General features: G+C 46.9%; 1 protein-coding gene across 1 annotated transcript in view; it reads left to right on the forward strand.

The window, feature by feature from the left end:
* CCT5 (chaperonin containing TCP1 subunit 5) overlaps nt 1–7,612 on the forward strand; it is a 130,734-nt gene extending 123,122 nt beyond the window's left edge. Inside the window, exon 11 of the mRNA XM_069219696.1 lies at nt 7,362–7,612. Coding sequence (XP_069075797.1) covers nt 7,362–7,489 — 128 coding nt within the window. The 3' untranslated portion in view covers nt 7,490–7,612. The remainder of the gene's footprint in view (nt 1–7,361) is intronic.
* Nucleotides 7,613–19,871: the final 12,259 nt, after the last annotated feature.

Raw genomic sequence — 19,871 nt, forward strand, 5'->3', positions numbered from 1 at the left:
GAATCTTATGACCTCATGAAGGGTACCCTGATTGAGGGCTTTGGATTCTCCACTGAGGAGTATAGGATTAGATTCAGGGGGGCTCAAAAATCCTCGAGCCAGACCTGGGTTGACTTTGTAGACTACTCAGTGAAAACACTAGATGGTTGGATTCAAGGCAGTGGTGTAAGTAATTATGATGGGCTGTACAATTTATTTGTGAAAGAACACCTGTTAAGTAATTGTTTCAATGATAAACTGCATCAGCATCTGGTAGACCTAGGACCAATTTCTCCCCAAGAATTGGGAAAGAAGGCGGACCATTGGGTCAAGACAAGGGTGTCCAAGACTTCAACAGGGGGTGACCAAAAGAAAGGGGTCACAAAGACTCCCCAGGGGAAGGGTGATGAGACAACCAAAACTAAAAATAGTAAAGAGTCTTCTACAGGCCCCCAAAAACCTGCACAGGAGGGTGGGCCCAGAGCCTCTTCACAAAACAATGGGTACAAGGGTAAAAACTTTGATCCCAAAAAGGCCTGGTGTCATAGCTGTAAACAGCATGGACACCAAACTGGAGACAAGGCCTGTCCCAAGAAAGGTTCCACTCCAAACTCCCATCCAGGTAACACTGGTATGGCTAGTCTCCAAGTGGGATCAACAGTGTGCCCAGAGCAAATCAGGGTCCACACTGAAGCTACTCTAGTTTCTGAGGGTGGGGTGGATTTAGCCACACTAGCTGTCTGGCCGCCTAACATGCAAAAATACAGACAGCAACTCTTAATTAATGGGACTAGAATAGAGGGCCTGAGGGATACAGGTGCCAGTGTCACCATGTTGACAGAGAAACTGGTTTCCCCTGGCCAATACCTGACTGGAAAAACTTACACAGTCACCAACGCTGACAATCAGAGAAAAGTACATCCCATGGCAATGGTTACTTTAGAATGGGGAGGGGTCAATGGCCTGAAGCAGGTGGTGGTCTCCTCAAATATCCCAGTGGACTGTCTGCTTGGAAATGACCTGGAGTCCTCAGCATGGGCTGAGGTAGAACTAAAAACCCATGCAGCAATGCTGGGTATCCCTGAACTGGTGTGTGTGAAAACAAGAGCACAGTGCAAGGCACAGGGTGAACAAGTAGAGCTGGAGTCTGGAAGAATGGCCCAGCCTACCAAGAGAACAGGAAAGTCAGTTGGGAAACCAACTGCAACACAGCAAAAGAAAGGGAACCTCTCTTCTCAGGAAGAAGTTCTGCCCTCTGAGGGAACTGAGCCTTTGGAGCTTGAACCTTATCAGGTTGAGCTCTTAGGCCCAGGGGGACCCTCAAGGGAGGAGCTGTGTAAGGGACAAGAAACCTGTCCCTCTCTTGAAGGCCTTAGGCAGCAAGCTGCTGAAGAGTCCAAGGGCAAGAAAAATGGAACACATAGGGTCTATTGGGAAGATGGACTCCTGTACACTGAGGCCAGAGACCCCAAACCTGGTGCCACTAGGAGAGTGGTAGTGCCTCAGCTGTTCAGAGAGTTCATCCTAACATTGGCCCATGACATTCCCCTTGCTGGACATTTGGGACAAACCAAGACGTGGGAGAGGCTAGTCAACCACTTCTACTGGCCCAATATGTCCAACATGGTTAAGGAGTTTTGCCTCTCCTGCCCCACCTGTCAAGCCAGTGGTAAGACAGGTGGGCACCCAAAGGCCCCCCTCATTCCACTTCCAGTGGTGGGGGTTCCCTTTGAAAGAGTGGGTGTGGACATAGTTGGTCCACTAGAACCTCCCACAGCCTCAGGGAATATGTATATCCTGGTAGTAGTGGATCATGCTACCAGGTATCCTGAAGCTATTCCCCTTAGGTCGACTACTGCCCCTGCAGTAGCCAAGGCCCTCATTGGTATCTTTACCAGAGTGGGTTTTCCTAAGGAGGTGGTGTCTGACAGAGGTACCAACTTCATGTCAGCATACCTGAAACATATGTGGAATGAGTGTGGAGTGACTTATAAATTCACTACACCTTACCATCCACAAACTAATGGCTTAGTTGAGAGATTCAACAAGACATTAAAGGGCATGATCATGGGGCTCCCAGAAAAACTCAAAAGGAGATGGGATGTCCTCCTGCCATGTCTGCTTTTCGCTTACAGGGAGGTACCACAGAAGGGAGTAGGGTTCTCACCCTTTGAACTTCTGTTTGGTCATCCTGTAAGGGGACCACTTGCCCTTGTTAAAGAAGGCTGGGAGAGACCTCTCCATGAGCCTAAACAGGACATAGTGGACTATGTACTTGGCCTTCGCTCTAGAATGGCAGAGTACATGGAAAAGGCAACCAAAAACCTTGAGGCCAGCCAACAGCTCCAGAAGTTTTGGTATGACCAAAAGGCTGCACTGGTTGAGTTCCAACCAGGGCAGAAAGTCTGGGTTCTGGAGCCTGTGGCTCCCAGGGCACTCCAGGACAAATGGAGTGGCCCTTACCCAGTGCTAGAAAGGAAGAGTCAGGTCACCTACTTGGTGGACCTGGGCACAAGCAGGAGCCCCAAGAGGGTGATCCATGTGAACCGCCTTAAGCTCTTCCATGACAGGGCTGATGTGAATCTGTTGATGGTAACAGATGAGGATCAGGAGGCAGAGAGTGAACCTCTCCCTGATCTTCTGTCATCAGACCCAAAAGATGGCACAGTAGATGGAGTGATCTACTCAGACACCCTCTCTGGCCAACAGCAAGCTGATTGTAGGAGAGTCCTACAACAGTTTCCTGAACTGTTCTCCTTAACCCCTGGTCAGACACACCTGTGTACCCATGATGTGGACACAGGAGACAGCATGCCTGTCAAGAACAAAATCTTTAGACAATCTGACCATGTTAAGGAAAGCATCAAGGTGGAAGTCCACAAGATGCTGGAATTGGGAGTAATTGAGCGCTCTGACAGCCCCTGGGCTAGCCCAGTGGTCTTAGTCCCCAAACCTCACACCAAAGATGGAAAGAAAGAGATGAGGTTTTGTGTGGACTACAGAGGGCTCAATTCTGTCACCAAGACAGATGCTCATCCAATTCCTAGAGCTGATGAGCTCATAGACAAATTAGGTGCTGCCAAATTCTTAAGTACCTTTGACTTGACAGCAGGGTACTGGCAAATAAAAATGGCACCTGGAGCAAAAGAGAAAACAGCATTCTCCACACCTGATGGGCATTATCAGTTTACTGTTATGCCCTTTGGTTTAAAGAATGCCCCTGCCACCTTCCAAAGGTTGGTGAATCAAGTCCTTGCTGGCTTGGAGTCCTTTAGCACAGCTTATCTTGATGATATTGCTGTCTTTAGCTCCACCTGGCAGGATCACCTGGTCCACCTGAAGAAGGTTTTGAAGGCTCTGCAATCTGCAGGCCTCTCTATCAAGGCATCCAAATGCCAGATAGGGCAGGGAACTGTGGTTTACTTGGGCCACCTTGTAGGTGGAGGCCAAGTTCAGCCACTCCAACCCAAGATCCAGACTATTCTGGACTGGGTAGCTCCAAAAACCCAGACTCAAGTCAGGGCATTCCTTGGCTTGACTGGGTATTACAGGAGGTTTGTGAAGGGATATGGATCCATTGTGACAGCCCTCACTGAACTCACCTCCAAGAAAATGCCCAAGAAAGTGAACTGGACTGTGGAATGCCAACAGGCCTTTGACACCCTGAAACAAGCGATGTGCTCAGCACCAGTTCTAAAAGCTCCAGATTATTCTAAGCAGTTCATTGTGCAGACTGATGCCTCTGAACATGGGATAGGGGCAGTTTTGTCCCAAACAAATGATGATGGCCTTGACCAGCCTGTTGCTTTCATTAGCAGGAGGTTACTCCCCAGGGAGCAGCGTTGGAGTGCCATTGAGAGGGAGGCCTTTGCTGTGGTTTGGTCCCTGAAGAAGCTGAGACCATACCTCTTTGGGACTCACTTCCTAGTTCAAACTGACCACAGACCTCTCAAATGGCTGATGCAAATGAAAGGTGAAAATCCTAAACTGTTGAGGTGGTCCATCTCCCTACAGGGAATGGACTTTATAGTGGAACACAGACCTGGGACTGCCCATGCCAATGCAGATGGCCTTTCCAGGTTCTTCCACTTAGAAAATGAAGACTCTCTTGGGAAAGGTTAGTCTCATCCTCTTTCGTTTGGGGGGGGGTTGTGTAAGGAAATGCCTCCTTGGCATGGTTGCCCCCTGACTTTTTGCCTTTGCTGATGCTATGTTTACAATTGAAAGTGTGCTGAGGCCTGCTAACCAGGCCCCAGCACCAGTGTTCTTTCCCTAACCTGTACTTTTGTATCCACAATTGGCAGACCCTGGCATCCAGATAAGTCCCTTGTAACTGGTACTTCTAGTACCAAGGGCCCTGATGCCAAGGAAGGTCTCTAAGGGCTGCAGCATGTCTTATGCCACCCTGGAGACCTCTCACTCAGCACAGACACACTGCTTGCCAGCTTGTGTGTGCTAGTGAGAACAAAACGAGTAAGTCGACATGGCACTCCCCTCAGGGTGCCATGCCAGCCTCTCACTGCCTATGCAAGTATAGGTCAGTCACCCCTCTAGCAGGCCTTACAGCCCTAAGGCAGGGTGCACTATACCATAGGTGAGGGTACCAGTGCATGAGCATGGTACCCCTACAGTGTCTAAACAAAACCTTAGACATTGTAAGTGCAGGGTAGCCATAAGAGTATATGGTCTGGGAGTCTGTCAAACACGAACTCCACAGCACCATAATGGCTACACTGAAAACTGGGAAGTTTGGTATCAAACTTCTCAGCACAATAAATGCACACTGATGCCAGTGTACATTTTATTGTAAAATACACCACAGAGGGCACCTTAGAGGTGCCCCCTGAAACTTAACCGACTGTCTGTGTAGGCTGACTAGTTCCAGCAGCCTGCCACACCAGAGACATGTTGCTGGCCCCATGGGGAGAGTGCCTTTGTCACTCTGAGGCCAGTAACAAAGCCTGCACTGGGTGGAGATGCTAACACCTCCCCCAGGCAGGAGCTGTGACACCTGGCGGTGAGCCTCAAAGGCTCACCCCTTTGTCACAGCCCAGCAGGGCACTCCAGCTTAGTGGAGTTGCCCGCCCCCTCCGGCCACGGCCCCCACTTTTGGCGGCAAGGCTGGAGGGAACAAAGAAAGCAACAAGGAGGAGTCACTGGCCAGTCAGGACAGCCCCTAAGGTGTCCTGAGCTGAGGTGACTCTGACTTTTAGAAATCCTCCATCTTGCAGATGGAGGATTCCCCCAATAGGGTTAGGATTGTGACCCCCTCCCCTTGGGAGGAGGCACAAAGAGGGTGTACCCACCCTCAGGGCTAGTAGCCATTGGCTACTAACCCCCCAGACCTAAACACGCCCTTAAATTTAGTATTTAAGGGCTACCCTGAACCCTAGAAAATTAGATTCCTGCAACTACAAGAAGAAGGACTGCCTAGCTGAAAACCCCTGCAGAGGAAGACCAGAAGACGACAACTGCCTTGGCTCCAGAAACTCACCGGCCTGTCTCCTGCCTTCCAAAGATCCTGCTCCAGCGACGCCTTCCAAAGGGACCAGCGACCTAGACATCCTCTGAGGACTGCCCCTGCTTCGAAAAGACAAGAAACTCCCGAGGACAGCGGACCTGCTCCAAGAAAGGCTGCAACTTTGTTTCCAGCAGCTTTGAAAGAACCCTGCAAGCTCCCCGCAAGAAGCGTGAGACTTGCAACACTGCACCCGGCGACCCCGACTCGGCTGGTGGAGATCCAACACCTCAGGAGGGACCCCAGGACTACTCTGATACTGTGAGTACCAAAACCTGTCCCCCCTGAGCCCCCACAGCGCCGCCTGCAGAGGGAATCCCGAGGCTTCCCCTGACCGCGACTCTTTGAATCCTAAGTCCCGACGCCTGGGAGAGACCCTGCACCCGCAGCCCCCAGGACCTGAAGGACCGGACTTTCACTGGAGAAGTGACCCCCAGGAGTCCCTCTCCCTTGCCCAAGTGGAGGTTTCCCCGAGGAACCCCCCCCCTTGCCTGCCTGCAGCGCTGAAGAGATCCCGAGATCTCTCATAGACTAACATTGCGAACCCGACGCTTGTTTCTACACTGCACCCGGCCGCCCCCGTGCTGCTGAGGGTGAAATTTCTGTGTGGGCTTGTGTCCCCCCCGGTGCCCTACAAAACCCCCCTGGTCTGCCCTCCGAAGACGGGGGTACTTACCTGCAAGCAGACCGGAACCGGGGCACCCCCTTCTCTCCATTCTAGCCTATGTGTTTTGGGCACCACTTTGAACTCTGCACCTGACCGGCCCTGAGCTGCTGGTGTGGTGACTTTGGGGTTGCTCTGAACCCCCAACGGTGGGCTACCTTGGACCAAGAACTGAACCCTGTAAGTGTCTTACTTACCTGGTAAAACTAACAAAAACTTACCTCCCTCAGGAACTGTGAAAATTGCACTAAGTGTCCACTTTTTAAATAGCTATTTGTGAATAACTTGAAAAGTATACATGCAATTGAAATGATTCAAAGTTCCTAATGTACTTACCTGCAATACCTTTCAAACAATATATTACATGTTAAATTTGAACCTGTGGTTCTTAAAATAAACTAAGAAAGGATATTTTTCTATAACAAAACCTATTGGCTGGATTTGTCTCTGAGTGTGTGTACCTCATTTATTGTCTATGTGTATGTACAACAAATGCTTAACACTACTCCTTGGATAAGCCTACTGCTCGACCACACTACCACAAAATAGAGCATTAGTATTATCTATTTTTACCACTATTTTACCTCTAAGGGGAACCCTTGGACTCTGTGCATGCTATTCCTTACTTTGAAATAGCACATACAGAGCCAACTTCCTACACCAGTGTTTCAATGGGTGACAGGAGTATCCTTGTCTCCACCCTGCTACCTGATGTATAACATCGGGATACTACACATGGTGGGAACTTTTCAGTGTTTGAGCTACTTAACGCTTTCAGCAATAGCAAAGTAGTACTCCCACAAACATTTGCCTACAAGTAAGTATAATTTCATTTTGAGTTCACAGTAATCCTAATTTTGAGTATTTTAGCATGCCTCCTAAAATGTTTGTTTTGCACCTTACTTATATGTGGACAGCCTATGATGTGCTTCTACTCTACAATGTGTTTTCTAATTTAACTAGACATTTTTGAAGGGTTGTTACCGTAAGAAGAAAAAGTAATGCATATTTTTTTGTTTGCAAAAGCCTTACTGGTTATAGTATCTGACAGCTAGCATTTCTGTTGAATTCAAGTCTTTATAATCACCATTTGTGGTGGAGCTCGACGAAAGTTTTACCATGATACGAGCATGAATAACATAGGCCAGAGGAATGGTGGCGTTTCAAGTTGGTACATTAACCTCTTTTTGTTTGTTGCAGACATGAAGCAACAACATGTCATTGAAACCTTAATTGGCAAAAGGCAACAGATTTCTCTTGCTACTCAGATGGTTAAAATGATTCTGAAGATAGATGATATTCGCAGGCCTGGAGAGACCGAAGAATGAGGTTCTAAAGTGAATGACTACTGTGCTGTCACTCGTACTGTGACCAATAGGACTAGCACTTAATTCACAGCTGTTTGTTTCATTATAGTGTGCAAACAATAAATATTCTGTATTTAAACTGTAGTTTTTGCACTTGTTTTTTATTGTTCATGGTTTATTAAGTCAGTCACAACATGATTAAAAATTATAAAAACACTAACATTTAAAAACAAAAGCGCTCACAGAAGTATGCACCATTGGGGGAAAAAAATGCTGTCTTCATAGTTCTGGAATACACCACAGATAATCCTCATTTCTGGATGTCTAACATTCTGTATATTTTCAGGTTGCCTGCCTTAGACTTAATACACTGGACCCTATTACTCCATTTGCTATTTTCCTCTTTGGTCTTACTTTTCCTTCTGTAACGCAACTTGCCACCAGATGTCTGAGTAATCTAAGCAAACCCTTAGTATCCAAAAGCCTTGCTACCAGAATTGAAAGATTTTTGCCTTCTCCACTGTCTGGTACCATTCGGTACCTCCATTTTGTGAACCCAGCATTTTCCCTGTGCCCTAATACAGCTCAGTGGTCGAGGATTCCTAGGAGACCAAGGTAAGAAGCCCCAGACTTTTCAGGGAAATTTTATTATTTGTTTAAAAGTGTTTTCTACTGCTACCCGTGCATGTTTACTGTTGACTCCCTGTGTTTCAGGCAGCTTGGCCTTGTAAAGTGCTGGTTTTTTGTTGGCCTTGACTGTTTGAGTTTTCCATCCTAGTTTGTGGCACAAGACTGCATAAAGCCTCCCCCCTCTCTTTCTTAAGTAAAAAAGCTACATACATCTCAGTGACTATCCAGTGTGTGTTTAGGAGACTGCTTCATCTGTTTCTTTGATTTAAATTGTGTTTAGAAACTGTCTGCATCCCCTGTTTTTGCCTTGAAAAAGCCACATTTCAGAGTGCAGAGAAGCAGTATTTCAGAGGTTGTGTTTGTTTAAAAAAAAAAAAAAAATCTCTCCCTTACTTGGAAAGTAGATTCTGCTAGCTTGGAAGTGTGAATTCAACCTGTATGTATCCAAGGAGATTTTGAATAGAGCAGCAGCTCCCTCCTCCCTTCCCATAGGGGCTGGGCTTCAGTTAACTTGACCCTTATGCAAGTTTCTATTGGTTGTTGCATATGGTGTTGTGATAGGTCGTTGGGGGCTGGTATTTCTATTGGTTTAGGGATTAGGGTTGGGTTTGTGATTGGTACTAGGGTTGAGAGTCCTATTGGTTCTTGGTTATTAGGGTTGGGCTGTGATTGGTACTAGGGTTGAGAATCTTATTGGTTCCTGTTTTTTTAGGGTTGTGTTTGTGATAGGTAGGGTTGGGACTCCTATTGGTTTCTGGTTCTAGGGTTGGGGTTGTGATTGGTTTTCAGGATTAGGGGTGTAATTGGTGATTAGGGTTGGGTCTCCCATAGGTTGTGCGATTTTAGGGTTACAAATCTGATTCGTTAGGGTTAGGACTAGGTTTCTATTGACCAGTAGGGCTATTTAAGCCCAGGGCTAAGGGCGGAGAGGACAAGGGCAGCTGCCTTTTTAGGCCTGTTCTGGACTGGTTGGGCCTAGGGCCAGAAATGCTGCCCAGTTTCCCATTTATCAGAAAGGAACTTAATCCCTACACATCCATCAATATGCAAACACATTATCTGCAAAGACATCCAACTTCTGCATCACAAACTGACCACATACAGATTGCAATGTCTCATCATCCAGCACAATACCCCATATACAACACCTATACATATATCCACTACAACAGTAAAACACCTTCATTCTCACAGCAAACACTACTCTGTCCACTCCCACTAGCACAGCCCGTCATCGCCCACACAACACAAAACCACATTATACATTACTTTCAGCAATCCAGATACACACTCCCTGCTCATACAAACCAACAGCACTATCCTCTATTTGTTCCACAAAGACCCCCTTTTATCATGACAATACCTAAACCCAGCCTTCCAACACACCATCTACTAACGCCCTTCCCCTCTCTTCACCAATTACAAACAACCATACAATCCTCACACTCCACCACACATTACCTCTTCCAGTAATAACAACTTACACAAGCACCCCTGACACACATCCATCCCCTCTTACACACCTCATACACATCTCCAAAACACATCAAACCCCCTGTAATACTCCAAGTCCACTCAGCAGCACTAACTCGCATACAAATCTCTCACAGAAAACCCCCACATCAATATCCCCTCACCATTCCACAAAAACAGACCACAAACATCACATCAAATCAACACAAACTTTTATTATACTTATCGTCACACCCACTCCTACCCTCATGACTACACAAAATACAAATCCTGACTAATCTTTACCCCTACATTCTCACTCTTCACAAACCTCTTCCGCAAGCACCCCAACACAGCAATATTCATTTACCCACATCTCATCCGTTGCACAATTTAGAGCCTTACATAATGATCATGTGCTCCTCCACCACCACCCCTAACTCCTACTCCTTCCACACTAAGCAGACACAAAAAAAATAAACATGCCACTCTTAACAACTTGGCATCCCCTTGTCTATTGCATAATAAGGCTACCCTACAAAAAAAAAAAGTACACTCTTCATGGCTCTCAGCCACCAAGTCCACTACCCACCCACACACACACAGACCCAACAAAATGCCTCCTAAACCTGCTGGAAGAAGAACACTATATTGAAAAACAAGACTGTACGTGACCCTCACACAGTTAACACAACTAACACACTTGCTACAAACTCAAAATATACTGCTCACCCTTCTCCTAAACAAAACAACACCGCCACTGTAAGGAAATGCCTCCTTGGCATGGTTGCCCCCTGACCTTTTCCCTTTGCTGATGCTATGTTTTGAATTGAAAGTGTGCTGAGGCCTGCTATCCAGGCCCCCGCACCAGTGTTCTTTCCCTAACCTGTACTTTTGTTTTCACAATTGGCACACTCTGGCATCCAGGTAAGTCCCTTGTAACTGGTACCCCTGGTACCAAGGGCCCTGATGCCAGGGAAGGTCTCTAAGGGCTGCAGCATATCTTATGCCACCCTGGGGACCCCTCACTCAGCACAGACACACTGCTTGCCAGCTTGTGTGTGCTGGTGAGAACAAAACGAGTAAGTTGACATGGCACTCCCCTCAGGGTGCCATGCCAACCTCACACTGCCTATGCAGTATAGATAAGTCACCCCTCTAGCAGGCCTTACAGCCCTAAGGCAGGATGCACTATACCATAGGTGAGGGCACCAGTGCATGAGCACTGTGCCCCTACAGTGTCTAAGCAAAACCCTAGACATTGTAAGTGCAGGGTAGCCATAAGAGTATATGGTCTGGGAGTCTGTCAAACACGAACTCCACTGCACCATAATGGCTACACTGAAAACTGGGAAGTTTGGTATCAAACTTCTCGGCACAATAAATGCACACTGATGCCAGTGTACATTTTATTGTAAAATACACCCCAGAGGGCACCTTAGAGATGCCCCCTAAAACCTTAACCAACTACCCGTGTAGGCTGACTGGTTCCAGCAGCCTGCCACACTCGACATGTTGCTGGCCACATGGGGAGAGTGCCTTTGTCACTCTGTGGCTAGTAACAAAGCCTGCACTGGGTGGAGATGCTATCACCTCCCCCAGGCAGGAGCTGTAACACCTGGCGGTGAGCCTCAAAGGCTCACCCCCTTTGTTCCAGCACCACAGGGCACTCCATCTAGTGGAGTTGCCCGCCCCTCCCGCCACGGCCACACTTTTGGCGGCAAGGCCGGAGGAAATAATGAGAATAACAAGGAGTCGTCACTGGCCAGTCAGGACAGCCCCATAGGTGTCCTGAGGTGACTCTAACTTTTAGAAATCCTCCATCTTGCAGATGGAGGATTCCCCCAATAGGGATAGGAATGTGACCCCCTCCCCTTGGGAGGAGGCACAAAGAGGGTGTACCCACCCTCAGGGCTAGTAGCCATTGGCTACTAACCCCCCAGACCTAAACACGCCCTTAAATGTATTATTTAAGGGCTCCCCTGAACCTAGGAACTCAGATTCCTGCAACCTAAGAAGAAGAGGACTGCTGAGATGAAAAACCCTGCAGAGAAGACGGAGACACCAACTGCTTTGGCCCCAGCTCTACCGGCCTGTCTCCCCCCTTCGGAAGAAAACTGCTCCAGCGACGCTTTCCCCAGGACCAGCGACCTCTGAATCCTCAGAGGACTGCCCTGCTCTAAAAGGACCAAGAAACTCCTGAGAACAGCGGCCCTGTTCAACAAAGACTGCAACTTTGTTTCCAGAGGAGCAACTTTAAAGACCCCTGCAATTCCCGCCAGAAGCGTAAGACTTGCAAAACTGCACCCGGTGACCCCGTCTCGACTGGTGAAGAAACAACGCTACAGGGAGGACCCCCAGGCGACTCCAAGACTGTGAGTAACCAAAGTTGTCCCCCCTGAGCCCCCACAGCGACGCCTGCAGAGGGAATCCCGAGGCTCCCCCTGACCGAGACTGTCTGATTCCCAGATCCCGACGCCTGGAAAAGACCCTGCACCCGCAGCCCCCAGGACCTGAAGGATCGGAACTCCAGTGCAGGAGTGACCCCCAGGAGGCCCTCTCCCTTGCCCAGGTGGTGGCTACCCCGAGGAGCCCCCCCCTTGCCTGCACGCACCGCTGAAGAGACCCCTTGGTCTCCCATTGATTCCTATTACAAACCCGACGCTTGTTTGCACACTGCACCCGGCCACCCCCGCGCTGCTGAGGGTGTACTTTCTGTGTGGACTTGTGCCCCCCCCCCCCCCCCCCCCCGGTGCCCTACAAAACCCCCCTGGTCTGCCCTCCGTAGACACAGGTACTTACCTGCTGGCAGACTGGAACCGGGGCACCCCCTTCTCCATTGAAGCCTATGTGTTTTGGGCACCACTTTGAACTCTGCACCTGACCGGCCCTGAGCTGCTGGTGTGGTGACTTTGGGGTTGCTCTGAACCCCCAACGGTGGGCTACCTTGGACCCCAATTTGAACCCCGTAGGTGGTTTACTTACCTGCAAGAACTAACAATAACTTACCTCCCCTAGGAACTGTGAAAATTGCACTGTCCACTTTTAAAATAGCTATATGTGTTTTATCTAAAAAGTATATATGCTATTGTGATTATTCAAAGTTCCTAAAGTACTTACCTGCAATACCTTTCAAATGACATATTACATGTAGAATTTGAACCTGTGGTTCTTAAAATAAACTAAGAAAAGATATTTTTCTATACAAAAACCTATTGGCCTGGAATTGTCTCTGAGTGTGTGTTCCTCATTTATTGCCTGTGTGTATGTACAACAAATGCTTAACACTACTCCTTTGATAAGCCTACTGCTCGACCACACTACCACAAAATAGAGCATTAGTATTATCTCTTTTTGCCACTATCTTACCTCTAAGGGGAACCCTTGGACTCTGTGCATACTATTCCTTACTTTGAAATAGTGCATACAGAACCAACTTCCTACAGTCACCACCTGAGGACTCTACCACCTACACACAGGTGGTGTCAAGGGCAGCGGAGTTTCATAATGTTAGCCTACATACAGAGCCAATTGAAGACGACTTTCTATTTAACACACTGTCGTCCACACATAGCCAGTATCAAAGCCTCCCCATGCTACCTGGAATGCTAAAACACTCCAAACAAGTGTTTGAAGAGCCTGTCAAAGGAAGGGCAATAACTCCAAGGGTGGAGAAAAAATATAAACTGCCACCAACAGACCCTGTGTACATCACACAACAGTTAACACCAGACTCTGTGGTAGTAGGTGCAGCACGCAAGAGGACGAACTCACACCTCAGGAGACGCACCACCTCCAGACAAGGAGAGTCGTAAGTTCAATGCGGCTGGGAAAAGAGTGGCGGCACAAGCAGCCAACCAATGGCGCATTGCCAATTCACAAGCCTTGTTGGCGAGATATGACAGCGCTCATTGGGACGAAATGCAACATTTTATAGAACATTTGCCCAAGGAGTTTAAAAAAAGAGCGCAACAAGTGGTAGAGGAAGGACAGTGTATCTCGAACAATCAGATACGGTCAGCAATGGATGCAGCAGACACAGCTGCTAGGACTGTCAATACAGCAGTAACAATAAGGAGACATGCATGGCTGTGTACATCTGGATTCAAGCCAGAAATACAACAAGCTGTGCTGAATATGCCATTTAACGGACAGCAGTTGTTTGGGCCGGAGGTGGACACTGCTATCGAAACTTAGACACTGATACGGCCAAAGCCATGGGCGCGCACTACTCCCCACAGAGCAGAGGCACATTTCGAAGATCACAATTTCGAGGGGGGTTTTGAGGACAAAGCACTGAACCCACAACCTCACAAACAAGGCCCACTTATCAGAGCCAATACCAGCTGGGAACTTTTCGGAAACAATATAGAGGGGGACAATTCCCAATGAATAGAGGGAAGTTCCAAACTCCCAAAACTCCACAAAACAAACAGTGACTTGCATGTCACAAATCCCCAACACACAACACCAGTGGGGGGGAGACTAACCAAGTTCTACAAAAAATGGGAGGAAATAACAACAGACACGTGGGTCCTAGCCTTTATTCAGCATGGTTATTGCATAGAATTTCTAGAATTCCCTCCAAATGTCCCACCGAAAACACACGTCAAAACAACACATAGATCTTCTACAACTAGAAGTTCAGGCGTTGTTGCAAAAAGATGCAGTAGAGTTAGTACCAATTCATCAGAGAGGAAGAGGAGTCTACTCACTGTACTTTCTCATACCCAAAAAAGACAAAACTCTAAGACCTATATTAGATCTCAGAACATTAAATATCTACATCAAATCAGATCACTTTCACATGGTGACACTGCAGGACGTAATCCCATTGCTTAAACAACAAGATTACATGACAACATTAGACCTAAAGGATGCGTACTTCCATATACCGATACATCCTTCACACAGAAAGTACTTAAGGTTTGTATTCCAAGGGGTACATTACCAATTCAAAGTGTTGCCATTCGGGATAACAACTGCGCCAAGAGTTTTTACAAAATGCATGGCAGTAGTGGCTGCTCATATCAGAAGACAGCAAATACATGTGTTCCCGTACCTAGACGATTGGTTAATCAAAACCAACACGCAGGAACGGTGCTCACAACACACAAAGTATGTCATAGAAACCCTTCACAAACTAGGTTTCTCACTCAACTACAACAAGTCACCCCTTCAGCCGTGTCCAGTACAACAATACTTAGGAGCAACAATCAACACAACAAAAGGGATTGCCACTCCAAGTCCACAAAGGGTACAAGCATTTCACAATGTAATACAGGCCATGCACCCAAAACAAAAGGTACAGGTCAAAATAGTGATTAAACTACTAGGCATGATGTCCTCATGCATAGCCATTGTCCCAAACGCAAGATTGCACATGCGGCCCTTACAACAATGCCTAGCATCACAATGGTCACAGGCACAGGGTAAACTTCAAGATCTAGTGTTGATAGACCGCCAAACATACACATCGCTTCAATGGTGGAACACTATAAATTTAAACAAAGGGCGGCCTTTCCAAGACCCAGTGCCTCAATACGTAATAACAACGGATGCCTCCATGATAGGGTGGGGAGCACACCTCAATCAACACAGCATACAAGGACAATGGGACCCTCAACAGACAGTTTCACAGAATTACTGGCAGCATTTCCTGCGTTGAAAGCTTTTCAACCGATAATAACACACAAACACATTCTTGTCAAAACAGACAACATGACAACGTTGTATTATCTGAACAAACAGGGAGGAACACACTCAACACAGTTGTGTCTCCTAGCACAGAAAATTTGGCATTGGGCGATTCACAACCACATTCGCCTAATAGCGCAGTTCATTCCAGGAATTCAAAACCAGTTAGCAGACAATCTCTCTCGGGATCACCAACAGATCCACGAATGGGAGATTCAACCCCAAATACTAAACAATTACTTCCAAAGATGGGGAACACCACAAATAGATCTATTTGCAACAAAAGAAAACGCAAAATGCCAAAACTTCGCATCCAGGTACCCACAGGATCAGTCTCAGGGCAATGCGTCATGGATGAGTTGGTCAGGGATATTTGCATACGCTTTTCCCCCCTCTCCTTCCATATCTAGTAAACAAATTGAGTCAAAACAAACTCAAACTCATACTAATAGCACCAACTTGGGCAAGACAACCCTGGTACACAACACTACTAGACCTTTCAGTAGTGCCTCATGTCAAACTGCCAAACAGACCAGATCTGTTAACTCAACACAAACAGATCAGACACCCAAATCCTGCATCACTGAATCTAGCAATTTGGCTCCTGAAATCTTAGAATTCTGACATCTAGACCTTTCACCTGAATGTATGGAGGTCATAAAACAAGCTAGAAAACCTACAACAAGACATTGCTATGCAAATAAATGGAAACGATTTGTTTATTACTGCCATAATAATCAAATTCAACCCTTACACGCATCTGCAAAATACATCGTAAGCTACTTACTGCACTTACAAAAGTCAAAGCTAGCTTTTTCATCCATTAAAATACATCTCACCGCAATTTCAGCTTATCTGCAAATTACGCATTCGACTTCACTCTTTAGGATCCCAGTCATAAAGGCTTTTATGGAGGGCCTAAAAAGAATTATACCACCAAGAACACCACCAGTTCCTTCGTGGAACCTCAACATTGTCTTAACACGGCTCATGGGTCGACCGTTTGAACCCACGCACTCATGTGAGATACAATATTTAACGTGGAAAGTTGCGTTTCTCATTGCCATCACATCTCTAAGAAGAGTAAGTGAAATACAGGCATTTACTATACAAGAACCCTTTATTCAAATACACAAGCATAAAGTAGTTTTACGAACGAATCCAAAGTTCTTACCAAAAGTCATATCACCGTTTCACTTAAATCAAACTGTAGAACTACCAGTGTTCTTTCCAGAACCAGATTCTGTAGCTGAAAGAGCACTACATACATTAGACATCAAAAGAGCTTTAATGTACTACATTGATAGTACAAAACAAATACGGAAAACATAACTGTTCGTTGCTTTTCAAAAACCTCATACAGGTAATCCAATATCCAAACAAGGCATTGCCAGATGGATAGTTAAATGTATTCAAAACCTGTTATCTCAAAGCAAAAAGAGAACTGCCTATAACACCAAAGGCACATTCAACTAGGAAGAAAGGTGCTACTATGGCCTTTCTATGAAACATTCCAATGACTGAAATATGTAAGGCAGCCACATGGTCTACGCCTCATACGTTTACCAAACATTACTGCGTGGATGTGTTAACAACACAACAAGCCACAGTAGGACAAGCAGTACTACGAACTTTATTTCAAACAACTTCAACTCCTACAGGCTGAGCCACCGCTTTTGGGGAGATACACATGCTTTGCACAGACTAGTAAGCAGTTATCTGCAGCTACACATGCCATCGAAAGGAAAATGTCACTTGCCCAGTGTACATCTGTTCGTGGCATGAGATGCTGCAGATTCACATGCGCCCACCCGCCTCCCCGGGAGCCTGTAGCCATTTCGAAGTTGATCTTGAACATTTGTAAATTTGTAAATATATCACTTTAAACCACATTATGTACATACATATTTACTCCATTGCATGGGCACTATTACTATAATACACAACTCCTACCTCACCCTCTGCGGGGAAAACAATCTAAGATGGAGTCGACGCCCATGCGCAATGGAGCCGAAAGTGGAGGAGTCCCTCGATCTCGTGACTCAAAAAGACTTCTTCGAAGAAAAACAACTTGTAACACTCCGAGCCCAACACTAGATGGCGGGATGTGCAAAGCATGTGAATCTGCAGCGTCTCATGCCACGAACAGATGTACACTGGGTAAGTGACATTTTCCATATATATATATATATATATATATATTCGGTGGCATGTGTAGCTGCAGATACACATGCTATGTTTTTCTTATAAGTAGTCACGGGAACGAGTGACTCCTCCCTTTCGGCTCTATTGCGCATGGGCATCGACTCCATGTTAGATTGTTTTCTTTCCACCATCAGGTTCGGACGTGTTCCTCTTCGCTCCGGTTATTCGATTCAGAAAAATTAAGAAATCGCCGAAAATCGTCAGTATTGTTTTCGATCGTGAACCATCTTGCATCAACACCTCTGCACCGGCGAAACACACCTTTGGTTGCCCTCCGGGGCACCAGTGCCCATCCTGGGCCTGGTTGGCCCGACCGCAGGAAGCGCCGAAGCCTCACGGACTGGACCCCGTTCCGATTCTGCCCTCAGTGCCACGCAAAGTATCCATACACAGATCAACATCGGGTCTGTAATCTGTGTTTGTCACCAGACCACCGATAAGATACTTGTTAGGCCTGCAGGTCCTTCCGTTCCAAGAAGACCTTGAGGAATCGAAGGGCGAGAAGACTACAAATGGCGTAGAAGAGTACCGAGCACCTCGACGTCGAAGAGGAGGAGATGGACATCTCCATTCAAGGATCCGATTCCGACGCGGACCGACCACCGACAGCAGGTCAACACGTGAGTACACCTGCCCTGACCCAAACCCAGAGCCAGTCCAAGACCAAACAAAAGGTCTCTGGGACGCCACTGCTGGAATGCCATGGCTCTACCCGCAAGAGATCAAGCGGTGACCAAGCAACACCCTAGGCACCGAAAAAGGCCACATCCGCTTCGAGGTCTTTGGACTTTAATCGAAAGACAGTCTCTGAAAAAGTTTGACATCGAATCGAAACCCCGAAAGAGTCTTTCGGAACCGAGGCCTACTGTCACCATGGGCATTTCGGTGCCGAAAAAACTGGCATCGGAGCCGAAAAAAGGATCATATACTGAGGAGCATCGACTTTCTAAACAGATGAAAGAAAGCCACAGATTCGAGGAAGAACTTCACCAAATGGAAGAATTTGATGAGACAAGCAAGGATACAGATCGACAAGGATACTGGAAAAATCCTTGGAGCACCTCCTCTCAAAATGAAAAGGAAACTGGCTTTCCAAGGACGTTCAGACACGGAGCAGCCAAGGCTAAAGTGCCAAGAGCAATCTCCGCCACGCCAGTTTTCCCCAGCACATTCTCCTCAAAACTGTTTCTCCTCTTGCTACTCCCACTGCACAGTCACCCACACACACTGTGCAGTCGCATCAAGATACAGACCCGTGGGACCTTTATGATGACCCTGTGTCAGACAATAGCCCTCAGTGCTATCCATCTAAACCCTCTCCACCTGGATCAAAACACAGGTTTTGGCTAGGGCTGCTGCTTTCCGCAATGTGAGCATGCACACCATACCACTAGAGGATGACTTTCTTTTTAATAACTTGTCCTCAACACATACATCTTACCAAAGTCTATCCATGCTCCCAGGCATGCTTAAACCTGCCAAACAGATTTTTCAGGAGGCGGTTAAGGGAAGGCCTATAACACCAAGGGTGGAGAAGAAATATAAACCACCTCCGTCAGACCCAATATTTATCAGCCAACTGCTGCCCCCAGACTCTGTAGTGGTCAGCGCGAGGAAGAGGGCCAACTCGCAGTCATCTGGAGATGCACCCCCTCCAGATAAGGAGCGTATAAAGTTTGATGTGGCAGGAAAGAGAGTAGCGTCACAAGCAGCCAACCAGTGACACATAGCGAACTCACAGGCCCTCCTCGCAAGATATGACAGAGCTCATTGGGATGAGATGAGCGACATAATTCAACATCTCCCCAAAGAATACCAAAAAAGAGCTCAGCAAGTGGTAGAGGAGGGTCCGGCAATAACAAATAACCAGATAAGGTCTGCGTTGGATTCAGCTGATACTGCCGCAGTGACAATTAGACGCCATGCATGTCGTAGATCATCAGGTTTTAAACCTGAGTTTCAACAGGCTGTCCTCAACATGCCATTCAACTAGCAACAGCTTTTTGGCACAAAAGTGGACACAGCCATAGAGAAAATTAAGAAAGATACGGATACAGCCAAAGCAATGGGAGCGCTTTACTCATCCCAATACAAAGGGACTTTTACGAAGCCGCAGTACTGTATAGGGGAGGTTTCAAGCCACAGCCATCGGAACCATCCTCCTCACAGACAAAGCCCTCCTACTAATCCCAGTATAAAAAAGTGGGGTTTCGAAGGTCCTTCAGAGGGCAATTTCCCAAGTCCAGGGGAAAATTCCAAGCTACAAAACAAGCCACTAGCAATAAACAGTGACTTTGCCATCACCTTCCCACAACACACATCTCCTGTGGGAGGAAGACTGGAAATGTTCCACAATCAGTGGTCAAACATAACTACAGACTCATGGGTACTATCAATTATCCAACATGGTTATTGCATA

The sequence above is a fragment of the Pleurodeles waltl genome, chromosome 2_2, assembly GCF_031143425.1.
Source record: "Pleurodeles waltl isolate 20211129_DDA chromosome 2_2, aPleWal1.hap1.20221129, whole genome shotgun sequence".
NCBI lineage: Eukaryota > Metazoa > Chordata > Amphibia > Caudata > Salamandridae > Pleurodeles > Pleurodeles waltl.